The 17,962-nt window shown below is 46.3% G+C and overlaps 1 protein-coding gene across 25 annotated transcripts in view; it reads right to left on the bottom strand.

Annotated features, from left to right (window-relative positions):
• The window catches only part of EPB41L3 (erythrocyte membrane protein band 4.1 like 3), a 971,190-nt gene that overhangs the window by 780,294 nt on the left and 172,934 nt on the right, over nt 1-17,962 (bottom strand). For all 25 annotated transcript variants that reach the window (XM_069620665.1, XM_069620670.1, XM_069620666.1 and 22 more), the window contains exon 2: nt 10,527-10,741. In XM_069620665.1, coding sequence (XP_069476766.1) covers nt 10,527-10,730 — 204 coding nt within the window. In that variant the 5' untranslated portion in view covers nt 10,731-10,741. The remainder of the gene's footprint in view (nt 1-10,526; nt 10,742-17,962) is intronic.

Below are 17,962 nucleotides of genomic sequence, written 5' to 3'. Positions count from 1 at the left end.
CTTTCCTTCCAGTCAAAAGTCACAAATTGAGCCATGGGTTTTTCAGTGTCAGGATCATATAAAGCTCTGCAAAGACCAAGTGCCTCAAATACACTGCTGGCACCTTTGGCTTTCAACAGATGTTTCAGCCAGTGAGATCTTAATGATTTGTACAATGGGCAGAAAAAAAAGGAAGTGTATTAGTTTTTTGTCCTGTGAAGAACAATAACATTTGGCTGAGTGGGGAAAAAGAAGAAACATAACCCCAGAGCAGGAGGGAGGTGGGGGGTGGGGGGGAGAGGGTATGGAATACAAAAGGGTGATGGGGGGGGGGGACTGAAAATACCCCGGAGTAAAAATGGTAAGTAGGAGACCTGGGCTGGAATCCCAGGATAAGCTTCTGAAGGACTGCCTTTTGTTTGAAAATTGAGACTATGGGCAAAAGCCTCTACTAAGGTGTCCAGAAGCCAGCAGCCATCCCTGACAAGCCTCCTTTTTTCTTAGTTGTGTTGTTAGGATGGGGTTTGTTTTAAGTAGGGAAAGCGTGCACGTTAGGATAGGATTCTGGACAGAGGACTACAATGTTAGGTTATAAACGACACAACGACCGCCCCTTAGACTTTTTCAAAGCAGAGGGATTGGATCTACAGTGTTATGGAAAGTTTGTTTTAAACTTAATCAGAATCAACCCTTCTAAAAATATGTCCCCTTGTCCTAGTCTGAACACGCAGGTTATCACTAATTTGAATGACTGGTTGTCGGAAAGATGGTCCTGACGTAATGCTGGTATTTGCTTTAGTAAAACGGGGTAAGCATGGATTTCCCTATATATTTGAAATATCAAGATGTTAGGAGGTAGTTCATGAATCTGGGGACTTATGTTTTTTCCGTTGTAGGTACTCGTGCTCGGATGGTTTACGATACCATGTGAGGTTAGTGTTACATTTAATTTCGGTTGTTGTATCTTTGTTGCATTATGATGAATGAAAGCAATACATTTTATTATTTCTTGAAGGTTATCTGAAAGTGGGAACTATGTTATGAAAATGACAGCTGTATAGCCCTTGAAGAAAGATATTTTGTATTATCCGAAACGCGTCAGGATGACGGGGAGTCTTCTAAAGTTTTGATGCTCTGTCTTACATGTAAGCTGTTAAATTATGTGTCATTCTTTCAAATTTAACGAACACTTTACTTTTATTGCTTTATTGTGCAGAATTGTTTATACAAACAAGAGATGTTCAGCAACTAAATTACCCGTTAGAAACATTAAATTGGAGCTTTTTGTAATATATATTTTCAGAATACATTGCAGTTTTTGAAGCTGTTAAGTAGATTTTGAGGGCGGAGTCCCCTTAGGACTGCACCCGGGTAACCCGTATAATTCAATGCGTCGTATGCTCTTTCATGGTGTTCCCTTGTCCTATAGGCCCAGGATTTGATCCGGTTGCACCTGAAGTGTCGGAAAATGTACGCTTGAGTACACAGTTGTTGTGCCTGAACCCCTAGGGTACAGAGGTCCAGGCTCATCCTTGCTGGCCCCCCAGCCTACCATAATGTCAGGTGGCACCCTGACAGCCGTGGGTACACGGGCGCACTATAGTCAGGGGGCACCCAGGCCATCGCGTATTACGTAGCAGGGGCACTGGTGCACATACATGCAGAGTTGCCCTGCCGGTGGTCTGCTATTTAAGGGGGGACAGCATTGCCAGGCAGGGGCACTGTCCTCAGGATAGGACAGTCCAGAGCAGGCCCATCTGCCTCTCAGGCTGCGCTGTGCCAATAACCACAGGAGGCAGGAGTCCATTGGTTCTGACTGATGAGCGGGAAACCAATCATCCCTTTTATTAGCATGGTCACATGGTCACAGCCATGTGACATTAGCACAAGCCCTTATCAGGGACTGGTTCCTTAAAGGGGCACAACACTGTGCTCCTCCTTTTCCATAACAAAAGAAGCAATGACAACTATCACTGGACTTAAAATAAATCAACAGTTACAGACGGCAATACTTAGACCACTTATGAATGGCAGGGTAAAACACCAAGCACACATGTAGGGGCTCAGGCAGTTTCAAATATAAAACACATAACGAGCATTGTACACATATTTGGCATAGGACAGTCTGGGTTGGTGGACTGCTGACTACTGGTTGCATGTTGGCAGCACTGCCACAGTCGGACAGACGCTTTATTAAACACTCCAACCACTGAATGACACCATTGTGAGCTACTGCCACCATATATAGAGCAGGCCAACGATCAGCAGAAGAGCAGCTTCACATGCCTTCTAACTGGGACCACTTTGAGCATTTACATGACATGCAGGCTCACAGCATCACAATGCAGGTTACTGAGTCCAGTTTAAGCCCTTGCGGAGCTGCAGGAAACCAGTTCACAGATGCACAAGCATCAGTTCAGGACAATCAATGTCACAGCGCAGGGGCCGGCAAAGCTGCACCTGAGGGCACCAGGACCCACATCGGCCTAGTCTATGTATGGTGGGGGGCAGGCAGAGACACTGGTGGCAAGGTGTCTGGGTCATGTTCCTTATGCAGCTAATCCCTTGGCATAGGAGGGCGTACAAGCACTCCTGAGAGATGCAACCCTCAAGTGTTGCTCTTCTTCCCATCATTTTTCCCCTTGACAGTCACCGCCACTTGGCCCTAGGATGCATGTATAGCACCAGAACAGCAGGTGCACACCGTTACTGGCATGGGGCCCGCTTCTGTATAGAGAGCGTGGGTGGCCACGCACTTTCTTTCAAGAGCGTTACATTGCTCTGACCTGGAACATGCAGCAAGCAACCCTTTTCTTTTCACTTTGTAGCACTCGGACTTCTGAGTTTGAAAAAACAAATCACTGCCAGTAGTCCAGGGATCTTCAGAGGGAAATTAGTATTTTATTTGCATTGCACCGACACGGATTGCTGCATTGTTTTCACTAAATTAACAAGGGGGGTCCTGGGAGCGGAGAAATATCCAAAACATATCAGTCTTTGTCCTGCCCAAGTCTCTCGTAACCGGGACTAATGTCCGCAGAGGGACTCCCCGGACCCCCCTTGTTACTTTGGGTCTCACCCTACATTACTAGGGGAATCCAGACGTGGACCCCTTGATCACTATTCTTAGAAAGGCACAAATCCACCCTACTGATGAGGTCCAACCAGACCGAAACACGTGTCTGGGGTTGCTGTTGGTACTCTAGTTCAGAGGAGAATTTCCTAGCATTTCAGTGCTGGACTTCCCTAGGGCAGGACAAAGACTGAGAGGTTTTGGATATTTCTGCTCTGTGAAAGAAAGTGAGCTAAAGACTCTGGGTAAGTCTCTCATAACCAGGACCAATGTCCGGCAGAGGGACTCCCAGGACCCCCCTTGTTTTTGAGCATTGTTTTCACTGCCAGTTGTGTCCGGGATCACTGCAGGAGGGGCTACATATATTTTAATTCACATCACCGCCAATGGGCCCCAGATTGCAGGAGGCCATCTCCGTTTTATGTTTACTGCACTGACATGGAGCGCGTCATTTGATTTCATCGCCAGGCGCCCCGGGATTTCATCTGTACAACGGGCCCTTTATTTTCAAAGGCTGACACGGGAGTGCTTCTGATATTCACCACCACCTGGCCCAAGATTTTCTACTGTTCCCGCGGCACGGCGAACTGTCATGTGGTACTGCTGTATGGGGGGGTGGGAGGCACTCACCTCCCCATTCTCACTAGCTCCGATGACAGGAGCATAGGGCAGACACTGCCGGATTGCCCGGGATCTCTCTCTGGGCCTGCCGGCACAACTGGACACAGGATGGGGAATTATCCATAAAATGTAGCAGTGGATGCCACGCTACACCTCTCCTTAGTCAGGAGAGGTCCATCCTTGGATGCAGCGGATTTTTCCTTACTGTTTCCTCCACCAGTCGGGAGATTTGCCAAATCACTGTGGTGGCGGGCGCTGCAGCGCATTTCCTGATTCTCCTTATTTTTACCATCTTTGAAAAAAACACAGGGCACAGCAGGCAGTCAGGCGGCCTCACCTCACTGCAAGGGTTCTCACTCTTCGTCGCCATTGTTGCGATTGGTCCCCCAGGGTACAGGGGTCCAAGCTCAACCTTTTTGGGGGCATCCAGCTGACCCATAATGGCAGGGGGCACCTTGTCAACCTGTGGTCACACAGGCGCATCATGGCCTGGGAGGACCCAGGCCATCACGGATTACGCAGTCGGAGTTGCCCAGTGTCAGGTTCCAGGGCTGTAGAGGCTTATAATATGTTTCCTGGGTTTTGTATATACATTTTATTTCAGTTTTTATGCTTTTAAGACAGTTTGGTTAAAAGCCTTAACTAGTTACTTCAGAGTGCAGTGAGTTCCCCAAGCCAAGATGGAGGAGGGAGTCTGGAGTCCTGATTGGATGGAGACTTGACAAAGTATTTGCTTGAAGATTCTCAACTGCCTCTCACTGAAATCTGTCAAGGAAGCAGGGCCCGTTTTGGTGCTCTGTGTTTTAAGGGCCTGTAGTTTCAGTGTGAATAGATTTAATTGAGTCTGGAATTCAAGAAGAAGATAAGATTACAGGAAGAATACGAATTTGCTTCTGCTTATTGATTTTTCAGATAAGTGAAGGAGTTTACACTAATAAGAGTTAAATAGTTTTTAATTCTAACTCATTGCTTTAAATTCGTTTAGCGTTAGTTGGGAATCATTCTTTGTTTGTTCTCATATCTTCCGATCCGTGCGAATTGTTTCTTTAAGACAGTTTGACCTAAGGCAGTTGATCAAGTGATCGCTGTGTTGCTAGTTACGCGCGTCTCATATTTTCTTTTCGTTTTAGACAGCGCGTCGTCTTGAACATTCTGTGTTGTGCTGAGGGTTCGGCTGAGCTTTCGTTTCCCAGTAGTCTTGGAGGTAACTGCGAACAGAGGTAAGCGTTTTTGATTATTTTTTATTTCGTGAGCTAATGTTTTTATACGCTTTGGATTTTTCAGCGTATTTCAGTTGATACACTCTAGCTCCGCTGCCGCAGGTTTCGTTTTTCACTCCCGTTCGGAGAGTAAAGAAGTGGAGCTGCTTTTCTCACTTTGGCCGTGTTTTTTACAAGTTAGTTATTGTTTTCTCATTTTTTCACCGCTGCTTATTTTTGCTGAATAGTAAGCTGCAACTCAAGATTTGTCATTTGTGTGCAGCATGTTTCACACTTCCTCTGGTCCGTGGGGCGAAGTATTGTAAGGTATTCAAGTCAATTGTTGAATTCACATTTGAAATTCAAATTCATTTTTTGGTTAACAATTATTGAATATATTTGGTTTCTACAAATAGATTTTTAAAGAAAAGAATTAAATAGGAATTAGGCCACATAACGGTAGATTACAGAACTCAGCCAGTAAACAGCAAAAGACTTTACTAGAATTCTCCTGACAGTTTCATTTCTAAAAATTAGTACTAGGTAAGGTGGATTCAATACTGAAGGCAGTTCTGCTAATTGGTACAGCATTTCAAACCAAGCTCCAGATGTCCAGCAAAAAATAAAGCAAAGAGTAAAGTTTTCATCTTAAAAGGTACATTCTAGTTGGTGTGTGAAAACGGATCAGAGATCAAAGACTATTCAATGAACAGGAAAAGAGAAGAGGGATAAAGAACTTTGGAACTGTAACTTAGTCTCTTCAAGAATAATATCAACAAAAACCAAATCCTCTAGGCATTAGCAGAGGATTCTCAGGTATAATTGCACTCTCTTGGGTAAGATTGGTGGAAGGTAACATAGGCAGATTTAATATCTTGTTTTATCTCCATACAGATATCCAACCAGGAAGGAGGAGTTATTGTCTCAGTTTGTTTTTTTGTCCCATTTCCCCTTTTCCTCAGGGGTGTTCCGTAGTCAGTTGTAATTCTAAAAACAGTGGAACGCGTGACACCTTTGTCAGTCTGTGGGGTTCAGCAGCTTCTGAGGAACAGTGAAGACAGGACCGGACACCCATCAGGGGCACCGGCACACACATGCAGAGCTGCCCTGCAGGGGCTTTGCCATTTCAGGGGGAACAGCGTTGCCTCGCAGGGGCACGTCATCAGGATGGGCCCTGCAGAGCAGGCCCATCTGCCTCACAGGACCCGCTGGCTGCATGCTACCTGGGGCAGGAGTCCATTTGTTCTGACTGATGAGCGGGAAACCGCTCATACCTTTTATTAGCATGGTCACAGCCATGTGACATTAGCACAAGCCCTTCTCAGGGACTCGTTCCTTAAAGGGGCACAACACTATAGTTGTGAACCTCTTGTTTTCTTCCCTCCTTTTCTTTGGCCATTTAAGCCCTGAGAGTCTCTCAGAACACAACGAAGAAGATAACAGATAGCATTTTTGCCAATCATTTGAGTGTTTCTTTGATCAGGTGTTCCAACAGCGGTGTTTTGTGGTAGTTAAAATGGTACCCTTACTTGGGTGTGTGGGCATTTGTATATGGAAGGTAGTCTAGCGTTTACATGGCTGGGAAGCGGTTGCCTTTCAACAAGATCAAACAAAACGAAAAACAAGTCAGAAAAACAGACGGATGACTGGAGCAGGCAGAAGATAGGGCTGCCACCAACACAGAAGGGAAATGCATTCTCGTTTGGCGCCATTGTTTTATGGCCTGGCACAGTTACTGGAATATACCATCACCTGGGAATACTCTGACACCTTGGGAATCGGGTTTCATGAGCAGAGCGATTTGGATGGTAGGTCACGGGAAGTGGGTACAGCTAGCAGTAGAAACAAATTGGAATGGAAAAACTCCAAATGAGCATAGGCGTCTGTAAAACACAGGGTTGGAAACCTCTCATCACAGAGCCCAACAGATCTACCATCTGGAGTTTGCATCCTGGGTGGAGCGGGGGTGGAGGCGAGGGGGGGATCTCCTGGTGTTTTGGACTGCATTTCCCACCAGGTCTACCCAGCATAGTGAATAGTGAGGCATCATGGGAATTGTAGTCCAACGCATCTTGCCGACCCCTACCAGGGGAACATAAAGCAGCACCCCAATGCTACTGGAGCCTAAAGTTGGGGAAAGATTTAGTCACTCGTTTATCCAGACTAAAGGTCCAGCTTTGAGCTTGGTGTGCATGCTTAAGCTTATATCGAGGTGCATGCTTGGTGTTCACCCACGTCGATTAAAATGCCAAAAGTAAAGAAAATGCTTTACAGACCTATGAGGTAGTAGTTTTACGAATGTGATCTGACTACCCATAATCCTGGGTGCATAAACAGGCCTTTTTGTGCCCAACTTTATTGGTTCATATTCGGGCGCATTTCTAAAATAGGCTTCAGTTATTTTGTCATATCTTAATGACAGTGCTGCAAAGTAATGCTGTGGCAGTTGGACACCTTATTAAACACTTTTGACAATGACAAATGAAACCTCATCACATCATTAGTAAGTCGTTATACTCTTGAGCAAGTGAAAATATATATCAACTGGAACATATCTTTCGCTATGAATATAAATCACACACACAATAGGCATATGTGCATCTATATATAGTCTCCACTCTGTTGCAACTAGCTAGGGTGACTGGCCATGGTGAAAACACCACTTGGTGGGCGCCAAGGCTGTAGTTAAAAAAAAAAAAAAAAGAAAAGTGGGTGTACTCACTTTGACAAATCAACTTCCGGGGTACCAGTGGTCCAGGGATCGATATCGGTTTCTAAACCATCAATCAGCCCCACACCTCTAGTACACCCGAAGGGATCCGGACAGATTGGAAACACAAGCAAATTATAAACCTCTTTGTCCAATTCACAGTAATGTGGATGGAACGGTAGGCTTATCTCTGCAAGGTCGTGGATCATTGGTTAGTTGCAACACAGCGAAAATACAATGAATCGCAATAGTTCAAGGATACTTGGTTTCAGCACAAAGGGAGCAATGGGTCGTAAAATGTCACCAGGGGCCTTCGGAGAAGGACCATGGGGACAGAACCACAATGTACCTTGTGCTTGAAGAAGTTCTCGGTGCTCAACAGGGTCGAGTCGGTTTCAGGGCGCTTTGCAGCTTCTGCGACAGAGTTCAAGACGGGAGACAGCTGAGGGTATCAGGCAGCAGGCAGGTCAGCGAGTGAGGCTGGACGGACGGCTGCAGCCTGGACTAGACAGTGGCTCAGGGTCAGGAATCATTGCCCCACTGCTTGTTGGTGCGTCTAAAGCACTGGTCGAGGCATCTGGGACGCCGTTAGCGACTGTGGTGTGACAAAAGTCAGTGGTGCAGTCGGTTGCAGCTCGAGGGGCTTGACTGGCTAGAAAATTTCTTTTATGGTGGATGCTGGTTGAGGCTTGTCGATGCACTCCTCCTAGCTTCTTCACTGGGCTCATGTCATCCTTTAAAGCGGACGAACCAAAGCTGAGGAGAGTGTTGCATGCAACGGTCTTGTCCTTGGTTTGGTTCAGAGACTCTCTGGCACTTCCCACCTATGAAGCTTGCTTGCAGAGCCTGGCAGGGCACGCTGTGTGCTGGCTGGGTACCGGTTCTGCAGCTTCTTGGAGGATTCTTTGGATTCAGCATCTCCTCCTGTTCCATGTGAGATGTTTATGGGAGGGATCTTGCTTCCCTCTTGGAAATCCTGGCCTTCCTTCACTGCGGAAGCTGTAAGGCAGACTGTACCTTCAGCCATGGTCCAAACGAGTTATTCTTGTTACTCCTTGCAAAGTCTTCATCTCCCAAAAGTGGGGCTTAACCCTTTTTCAAAGCCAAATGGACCCTAGTGATTGGTGTATGCTAAACCTATCTTAACGAACCAATCCTAAGTCCCCACCAACAATCTCCTGTATGCATAAGGTCATAACCAGAGTGCTTTGCAACAGAGAAGGTAAAGGGGTGAAAACATGTACAACTAAGTCCCACCCATCTTCCTGTCTGTTGTGGATAAAAGGGTCTCTCTGGTTAATTGAGCTCTCTATGGTTCCCGATTAAAGGCAGGTCTCCCTTGAAGTTGTGGCGAGAACAGACTGTCTCCATCAAATCACATACTCCTGCCCTCTGAATGGGGTCCCCCTGCGGGGGTTGCCTACTGTAAACACATGTACCAGACATGACACTACACTGCTCTTGATACTAAGGGGCAGAGTGAAAGTGCAAATCAAAGGTTGTTGTGGTTTTCCGGTCTTTTGTTAGCCTCTGCAGCTAGGCCCAATGTGGACCTATTTGAAGATTACTCTATTATCATGCTAATTATGTTTAATTGCTCCCACCCTCCTGCAGGGCCAACAAAGGATAGGGCAGATCCATGAAGCTTTTGTTATCTAATTAGACTGGCCATGGTTTTGCCCTCCCCTTTTGAGATGCCTTGATGTACTCCTGGGTGTCACATTCCAACTAAATGTGACAGGGAGGACTGCACCTGTTGACTGTGTCCACCCAGAGTACACAGGTCTATGTGTATGTCATGCAGTGAGCATAGGAATAGGACAATGTGTGCAGATTAGCTCCACACATTTTCCAAAGGTTGACCTACCCTCATTCAATTTCATATAAAATTTCAAAAAAGCCCAGGTGCGCGCACACCCACCGCGCGGATGGTCGAATTACTCACACTCACTCTGACATCTGCAATGCAGAGTAACGTTACGGCCAGGGTCGGACTGGGGCATAAAATTGTCTCGGGCAGCAAGGAAAAAGTAGCCCACAATTGCAAAAGGGAATTCATTCCTTTTGTGACAGACTGTTTGAACAGTACCCAAGGGGGACTGTTTTGATTAAATGTGATGCAAATTGTGCATTTGTGATTTATTCCATAGCACTAGTCTAAACTCCTAGGCACATGGTGAATAAGCTTATCAAACTGGGCCAAGTGGCCTAAAAAAGTGGCACTCTTTGACCAAAAAACTGGCCCACACTAGCATTTTGTGTTTTTGGTTTGGGCATTGCCCTATTGCCTTATAGGCCAGTCCGAGCCTGGTTATGGCCTCAGGAGTGCACATATCCTAAAGTGAAATAATCCTATTTCATTCAGCTGGGTTATCCCAATTGAACAACTTGCACAGGACAGGACAAGTAAGCATTTGCAAAGAGAGCAGATGTTCCTACTGCACTGCTGGATAAGTATAAAAGGTGTGCACCTCTTATGTTTAAGAATCTGTAACATAACATGTCCTTTATAGCAGAACGTCAGACTGACATTGTAAAGCTTTGTGGACAGGGATTCATGGCCTTCTTGTGTCTTGCCTCAAAGGCACACAACCTGGATCCGAATCCTCACCTCGGCAGGTTTACCTCAAGTGAGGGAAGCTAATTATTTTTTTTCTTTTTATTCATTGAAAACACACAGGGGAAGCGGGGGGCGGCATCCGCCCAATTAACAACAGTGCCAATGGACAGTGTTCCTTTGGCCTGTGCCCTGGTGGATGCCCGCTTTCCCTTGGCATTGCGGCTGGTTCGCCCTTCCAGAAACCCCATTCTTTTATAGGAGCGTTGTAGTCTTGTGCATAAAATAGGTTATTCATCTGGAGATTAACTTTAAGAAATCATAAATGCCTTTAACAGAAATGAAATGCCCGGCTGTGGGCGAGCGGCTGGAAACCACGGTACTTGCCTTTTCAGATTTCAGTGGCGTGCTGTGGGCCGCTGCGGCGGGGAACTGCTCTGCGGTGTCCTGCTCTTCCTGGGCGGAGGGCTGTGGTGGGGGCGGAGGTTGCTGCTGCGGCGGCTTCACTGCTCCCTTCTTGTGAGAAGCCTCCTGCGGGTCCTTGTCCTGATCCTGCTTGGATTCCGAATCAGAACCAGATTCCGAAGTCATGTTGGATTATTCTGCAAGGCACAAAAGGGAGTCAGGTTATTAACAGTCTCAAACCAGACAGCCGTAGACAAAAAAACTCCACAACATTTAGACAACAAAGGCAGCAGCTACACTTGTTGGCAGGACCCGTTTTCTCTGCAGTCATTTCTTACTTCAGTAACAAAAAAAACACTTGAAGCATGCAAGTTTAAAATATTTTATTTTTAAAGGACTGAAAATGCAAACTACAAGTATTATGAAATTACGAGGATGGAGCCCACGAAGGTCGTTTATAAAATCACAGCACACTAGGTGCGTGCCACCACCAGGCCTGGACCAGCAGAGATTGGAGAGCACGCTTTGCTCTGCACCCTCACCTCAAATCCCAATGGCAGGAATATAATCAGGGATTTAAAATGAGTTTGTGCATGTGATGCTCCAGCTGCCTTAGGGACTCACCAGCGCCTCCCAGCTGGGATTATTATGATACACACATCATCACCTTAGTGGTCTTACTGCACAGTATCCTGTCCAGACAGTGGCGTCACTGAAGTGGGGCCCGGCCCTGCCTCTGAAAACCTGCCCCCCCTTTTCTCACCCCCTACCTCAGCTGGGCTACTCTCTCTACACTGTCTGCAGTGCTGTGTCCACCACAACAATAAAGAGCTATTAAGTCAACCTGCAGCCTAGAGCATCTCGTCCAATCAGAATGTAGTGCATGAAACCGCTTACGATAGGTCATTTAGTTTTAGTACCTACATTCTTATGGGAGGGGAGGTGCACAAAAGGGGTGTGGTAGTTGGTGTGCACAAAAGATTCTCTGCACTAGTGCTTCTGACTTCACACATTGCCCTTTTGTAGGCACCTCCCTACTTTTTGTCTGTGGCCCCCACTATGCCCCTCCTACATTTGATTCCTGACGAAGCCTCTGTGTCCAGATAATGAGGCATTGTGCCGCAACCAGGGAAGAACCAGGCTATGGTCTATAGGGTACAGAAAAAAAGATCCGAATTTGAGAGAAAAGGTGAAAAAGAGACACAAACGAGTTGATGGCTAGGTTTAAGGGTTTAAAGGGAGGGTACTGGAATATTTGCCAACATGCCTCATTGCATGCCTGAGATGTTAGTCCAGTCCTGGTTTTAACTTTTCATTTTGAGAATTGTAGTCCTTGGTTCATAATGTGAAATCTCATAGCTATGCAAGGATTGGACTAGCATCTTTCAAACGGAATGGGGCATGTTAGCATGAATCTGATAGTGGCCACAGGGGTCTTACAGGGTCAGGCCCGGACCCTGCCAAGAGGGGTTTGGGTCCCCCTCTCAACTTGGGATCGGAGGCCTACCAGAAGGGGTACCCAGAGCCAATACTGCCCCAAAGGTAGGCAGTGGGAGTTGGGAGGGCCCGGGCTCTGTCCCTTCAAACTGTGCTGCATTCAATGAGTAGAGTACCACCTTTTCTTGCCCTATACCTATTTGGCACAATGTTGGCCAGTGTCTTTTTCTTGTCCTGCAGGACTACATCTCCAAGGTGGCATGTGGGCAGACGAGAGAACTATCAAGTGAACTAGGGGAGAACCGATGAGCAGCTATCAGCCCGCGCGGCGATCCACGTATTATACTGGCAACCCAGGTGCTCTAAATAGTACAGACATGAAATGTGCATGTAAGTGTACCTTCAACCAGAGTGGTCCGTGTATCAAATCGGCAAATCAGTCGCTCCCTTTGCAAAAATGCACCAACACTGTCTGCCACAGGCAGACCTATACACTTTGAAACAGACTGTGCTTCGAGAAGGCCGGCATTACCAAACACTGACAGGTGTATAGAAAGGGGGGGGGGCTTAAAATGCACCATCAACATGTTCTGACAGTTGCAACAGGGCCCCTAGGGGAATGGGGCCAGCAAATGGGCTGGGGAGCCAACTGGTGGTGAAAGCCAATTGCACGGACAGAGGGAGAATAAAATCAGGTAGTGGCGTCAGGTCAGTGTGGGCTGTTCCGGTGAAGTCAAGCGAGGAGCCGGAGGACCAAGAGACCAGGCCGAGGAAGGATAGTGTAGCGGAGCATGGAGGAAAATTGTCGAGGGTGTGTTTAAGGTGAGGTGTTGGTTGCTAAGAGAAAGTGGTACAGGGTGTGAGGGTGCGTGCAAGGTAAGCGAGTAAGATTAAGGGTGAGAGTAGGTGTGATTGGGAAGGGTGACTGGGAGAGTGAAGGGCATGCAACTGTGGAGAAGGAGGGCTTAGTGTAGAGTAGCAGGAAAAGAGTGCAGTGGAGTGCAGCAGTAGTAGAGTAAAGATTAGTGGGCCGGAGAGTGTAGTAGAGGGAGGAGAGTGGAGTACAACGAGGAGAGCAGAGTCAAGTGCACTTGGGGAGAGTCGAACAAATAACCTCTGGAAATGTTCTTTCTGATGGATGTTCCTCCCACAGATTCCTAATTTTAGATATATTCATAACCAACTTTGCAGTCTGTGAGAAAAAAGAAAATCAATATCAGGGGGCGTTGTGCTGCATCGTCGTCAATGCCCCTCGACCGGTTACCATTCCTGCATCCAGACGCAACATAGAGGCTGGTATAAATGGCATGCACCTTGCTGGTTGCCTCAGTTCCTGGTTTTTCCCTCTATCTGCACAGCCGTCTTGAGGAATAGATAACCCGGCCGGGTTTTGATAGAGAGAAGTAATAAAGAATTGAACCACAGTCAGAGGGGTAGTCTTAGAGGGCGATGAGGAATCAGTGGGTGGAACATTCATCAGAAAGAACATATCCAGCGAGAAGTAATTTGTACTTCTAATGGAATGTGCCCTCCCTATGTTTCCCGATATTAAATTTATTTATAAAATTTATAGAGCGCGGTAAACCATTTTGGGCATCAAGGCGCTGGTAGATATACTTAAAGAAGATATGATAAATTAGGTAACAAGTGTGCTGGAAGGGACAAGGTAGTGTGAGACCTTATACCAAAATGCAATAAAAACAGAGTGTTAATTCACAGCAGTGGTAAGTTTGAGGAGAACAGCAGAGTCTTGATAGCAGTTTTGTAGATGGAGGTAGGAGAAGTGGATTTTTTGACAATTTTGATTAGCACGTAATATTGTGCAGAACCGCTCTTTTAACCAAAGCGTCCTGGCCAGACAGTGTCTAAACAGTAATGCTTTGAGAAAGTTTGGCGTGAGGACTAAGCGGCGGGATTGCAAATGTCCTGCACTGGTAGACCTCTTTGGAGAGCCGAAATGGTTGGCACTCCCCTGGTGGAGTAGGCAGTTACATTTTCAGGGACTTCTTTTCCAGCAATGGGGTAGCACTCCGAAATGCTAAGGATGATCCAACGTGATGGAGTTTGTTTGGTCACAGCTTGACCTAACTTGTAACCAGTGCAACCAATAAAAAGTTGGTCACCCTGTCTGAAATTTGCCATTCTAGAAATGTGGCAGCTAAAAGCCCTTTTTGGGTCAAGTCTGTGTAACCCCTATTCATCCATAGGAGGACAAAGTGGATAAAAAGCTGGTAGTTCATTTTCTGCGTCAGATGAAATTCAGACACCACCTTGAGAAGGAAGGAGGGACGAACTCTCAGAACTACCTTCTCCTTGCAGAATATAGTAAATGGTGGTTTACATGACAACGCTTGTAACTCCCGGTTGAATAACCTGAGAGGACAAGAACAGAGAGGTTCAAATGGACATCCCAATAAAAAAAAAGTTAATACCATGTTCAAATCCCAGTATGCAACCAGAAAAAGGGACCAGCAGGAATGTAATTTGTCAGTCCTTTCAAGAATTGTATGACGATTGGCATCTTAAACTAAAATCCTAGTTCTGGCATGTGTTTAAAAATAGTTAACATCGGCAAGTATCGCCACTCGCAGCCCTTGTTGGGAAAGGTGGAGTAAAAAAAAAAAAAAAAAAAAAAAAAAAAACCTACAACAAAAAAAATAAAGAAAATCACTGTAGGTGTATTGCAAGAGAAAGGATCTATATCTTTAAATTTACGCCAGCTGAAAAACGTGTTCCAACTGCAGCAGTATAGTGCTTTTGTTGCTGGTCTTCTAGCCGAAAGCAACACCTCCATAACGTCATACGGGAGGTCCCAAACTTTGCATCTTAGCCTCACAGAAACCAGGCCTGAAGGTCATCTCCGGCCAGGATTGCCAAAAAGGTTCCCCTATCATCGCATTCTCCTCGCAGACCCACCGCAGGAAATCCAGCGCAACCTTGCTTGGGACCTGAAGGTCAGTCATTCTGCTTGAGAACTGTGACCATTGTGATCTAGGAACCGACTGGAGGGACCTTACCCTTACAAGGCAGGATGCTGGCACCACAAAAAATGCAGGATGCCATGAGACTCAGCAAATGGGTCTCCTGGTACCTCTTGAAGTTGAGGTAGATTTTAGAAAGTTTGTGAAGGTAGTGGAAGGTGCTGTTGCGATGTTCTAGGAGCTCTGATTGACCAATCGTCTAGGTAGGGAAGGATTTGAATCCCACCCCCCCCCTTAGACTGGCTGCCACTACTGCCATCAACTTGTTGAAGACCCTCTGGCCAGAGGTGAGCCCTAAAGGCAGTGCTCGAAATCGATAGAACTGCCAATGGCAAACCTCAGGTAATTTCTGTGCCTGGGATGTATATGCACATGAAAGTAAGTATCCTGAAGATCCAGTGACACCATCCAGTCCTCGAACTGAAGGGCCTGAAGGATCTGCGAAAGAGTGGTCGTCTTGTATTTGTCTTTCATGAGGAACTTCTTCAAGCACATCAGGTCCAGAATGGGTTGCAGTCCTCCGTCTTTCTTGGTAACCAGGAAATAGGTGGAGTACCAACCGTGGTATTGATCCGCTACAGATACCTTCTCCACGGCACCTTTCTCCAACAGGGAAATAATTTTCTATAGATACAGTGGATCTGGTTCCCAAAAAGCTGTTCGCTCACGGTACAATTTGGGGGTCTTTGCAGAGAAGGGAGACAGTACCTTTGGGCCACTGTCTTTAGTGCCCTTGCATCTGAAGTAATAGGATGCCATTCTTGCAGATGCTGGGCCAACCTGCCCTTCACTGAGGTTCTGTGAGCAAAGGTCTCAGAGAGGTTTTGGGCGTGGCTGTGACAGAGAGCAATGAGGAGGTTGTTGCCTGAGCAGTTCTTCCGCCATGTGTGAACCTTCTTTGTCCTTGTTTATGGGTAGCTTGACCTCTTTCCCTTTGGCCAAATGAGGAGTAATATCGAAGGAATGCCCTCTCCAAGCATGCAAAGGCGGGCATTTTTGCGGCTGACGAATGGCTGCCCCCAAAGATTTTGCTGCAGCCTTTGAAGTCTGCCTTTGCCCAAAATTGTTTGGACACATCAAAGAGTATATTCCAGGAGTCTTGACTGGACATCGGGGGCAAACGCAGACCTATGCAGCCAAGCAAATCTCCCGATTACTGCGCTTGGCCGATGTAGTCTGACACATTTAGGCCTAACTGAAGGGATTGACAAGAGGACTCTTTACCATCATTAATGAGATTATTGAACCCATCTCGCATCTCACCTTCAGGAATGTTTTCTGCAGCTTTGGAAATTATTTTCCACAATGTATAAGGAGTATTTTGCCAGAGCACAAGACAAGATGCATGAATGGCTTTTAATACCACACTTTGAACAGAGAATACCCTTTTTGCCAGTGTGTCATATTTCTTATCATCTCTATCCGGACGGTGGGGGGTAACGGGGTCAGATAAGCTGTAGCCTTCTAAGTAGAGGTAGCTGCCTGTTCCACCAAACTCTTTGATGTTGGATGGAAAGAAAGTCAGGGTCCACAGAAGAAGGCCTGCACTTTTTCATCAACTCCTTGTTCACGGCTGAAGTGGTGTCTGGTTATTGGCAGCTTTCCAATGTATTATATATATTTTTTTTAGTGCAGTATGGAAGGGCAGCACAGGCTTCTTAGGAGGGCCTCTATCTAATATGTGAGATCATCCTGGGTAATGTCCTTTGCAGGACGTCCCCAACCCAAATATTCAATCGCCCCGTTCGGCCGCATGTGGGGGAGAATGGATGTCTGGCGTGTCAAATTCAACCCCAGGGGAGGTATCCAGACCACTGGCTTCCTTTAGTCAAGTAGCTAAGTCTTCTAGACACGATTGATCTGAGATCAATTCTTCTTGAACAATAGGAGTTCCAAAATGTTCAAAATGTTCATATCCAAGGTGTACAAAGCCATCTGTCTCCTCCTCTTTCTCGAAGATGGACCCAAAGGATTTGAAAAAATCTTTTTTAGATTGGGGCTTTAATGTCCGTTTTAGATTGGGGTTTGAATGTCAGAGCGGACTCAGAAGATGGAGACTTTGAAACCGACCGATCAAGGGAAAGCTTTAATCTTCTTTCCTCCAAGACCTTACTGGTTATCGATTGATGGGAGCTGCACTCAAAGAAGTCATGATCTCCGCCAAGGCACCAGAGACCAAATACGGGGCAGATCAGCGATCGACATCTTCTAGTCATAGTATGCACATCTCTTAAAGCCTGTTTTCGACATAGACAAGATAAATCACAGAAAGAGTTACGATGTTAGTTGAAGAGAAACGTTGAGGCAAGTGGAACCATTTCAAGAGTGTGATGTGTGCAGTGCATGCTATTTAAACTATCATCGTCACCTCTGGACAAGGGAATGGTAACCGCTGAAGGACATCGATGACAATGCCATACAGTGTCCGTTGTTGTCCAAAGATTGTTTTGCCGAGACTGCAATGCAGGATACAAATATTAATAAGATGAGGAATTCATGGGGGGACACAATCCATTGCAAGAAGTAGAAAGTTAAGATGCCCACTAGTGGCGAGTAGGGCAGAGCATGTAGTAGAGAGTAAGTACAGAGGGTGGAGTTAGGAAGAGAACATCAGAGATTGTGAGGGAGAGAGGTGAGACGGTTGGTGGAGCAGCAGGGAGAAAAGTAGGCTAAAAGGAAGGGGGCGAGAAGTTCAGAGTGATGACTACAAGGGCATGAGAGTAAAGAGCAAGTGCAGTGGGTATTTGAAAGGAACTTTAACCAAGTTTAAAACCTTTTGTGTATACCAAGTTAGGATTCATCTAGATTGTTCACAGAGGGCGCGCAAAAGGGCATTCACCATTTGGCCATCACATCAGGCCAGTCAGTTCTTAGACATCAGGGGCTACCGATCTCTGGTGACAATTCTGGGGTTTAGGGGCATCTGGAATAGGGTGGGAACTACCCAAGAGAGATAAGGGGGAGGGGGCAGGGATGGCCCTTAGCAAGCCTCCTCCCAAG

Source organism: Ambystoma mexicanum, chromosome 5q (genome assembly GCF_040938575.1).
Source record: "Ambystoma mexicanum isolate Mex_15411 chromosome 5q, UKY_AmexF1_1, whole genome shotgun sequence".
Classification (NCBI taxonomy): Eukaryota; Metazoa; Chordata; class Amphibia; order Caudata; family Ambystomatidae; genus Ambystoma; species Ambystoma mexicanum.
This window is presented reverse-complemented; position numbering and strand designations above follow the sequence as displayed.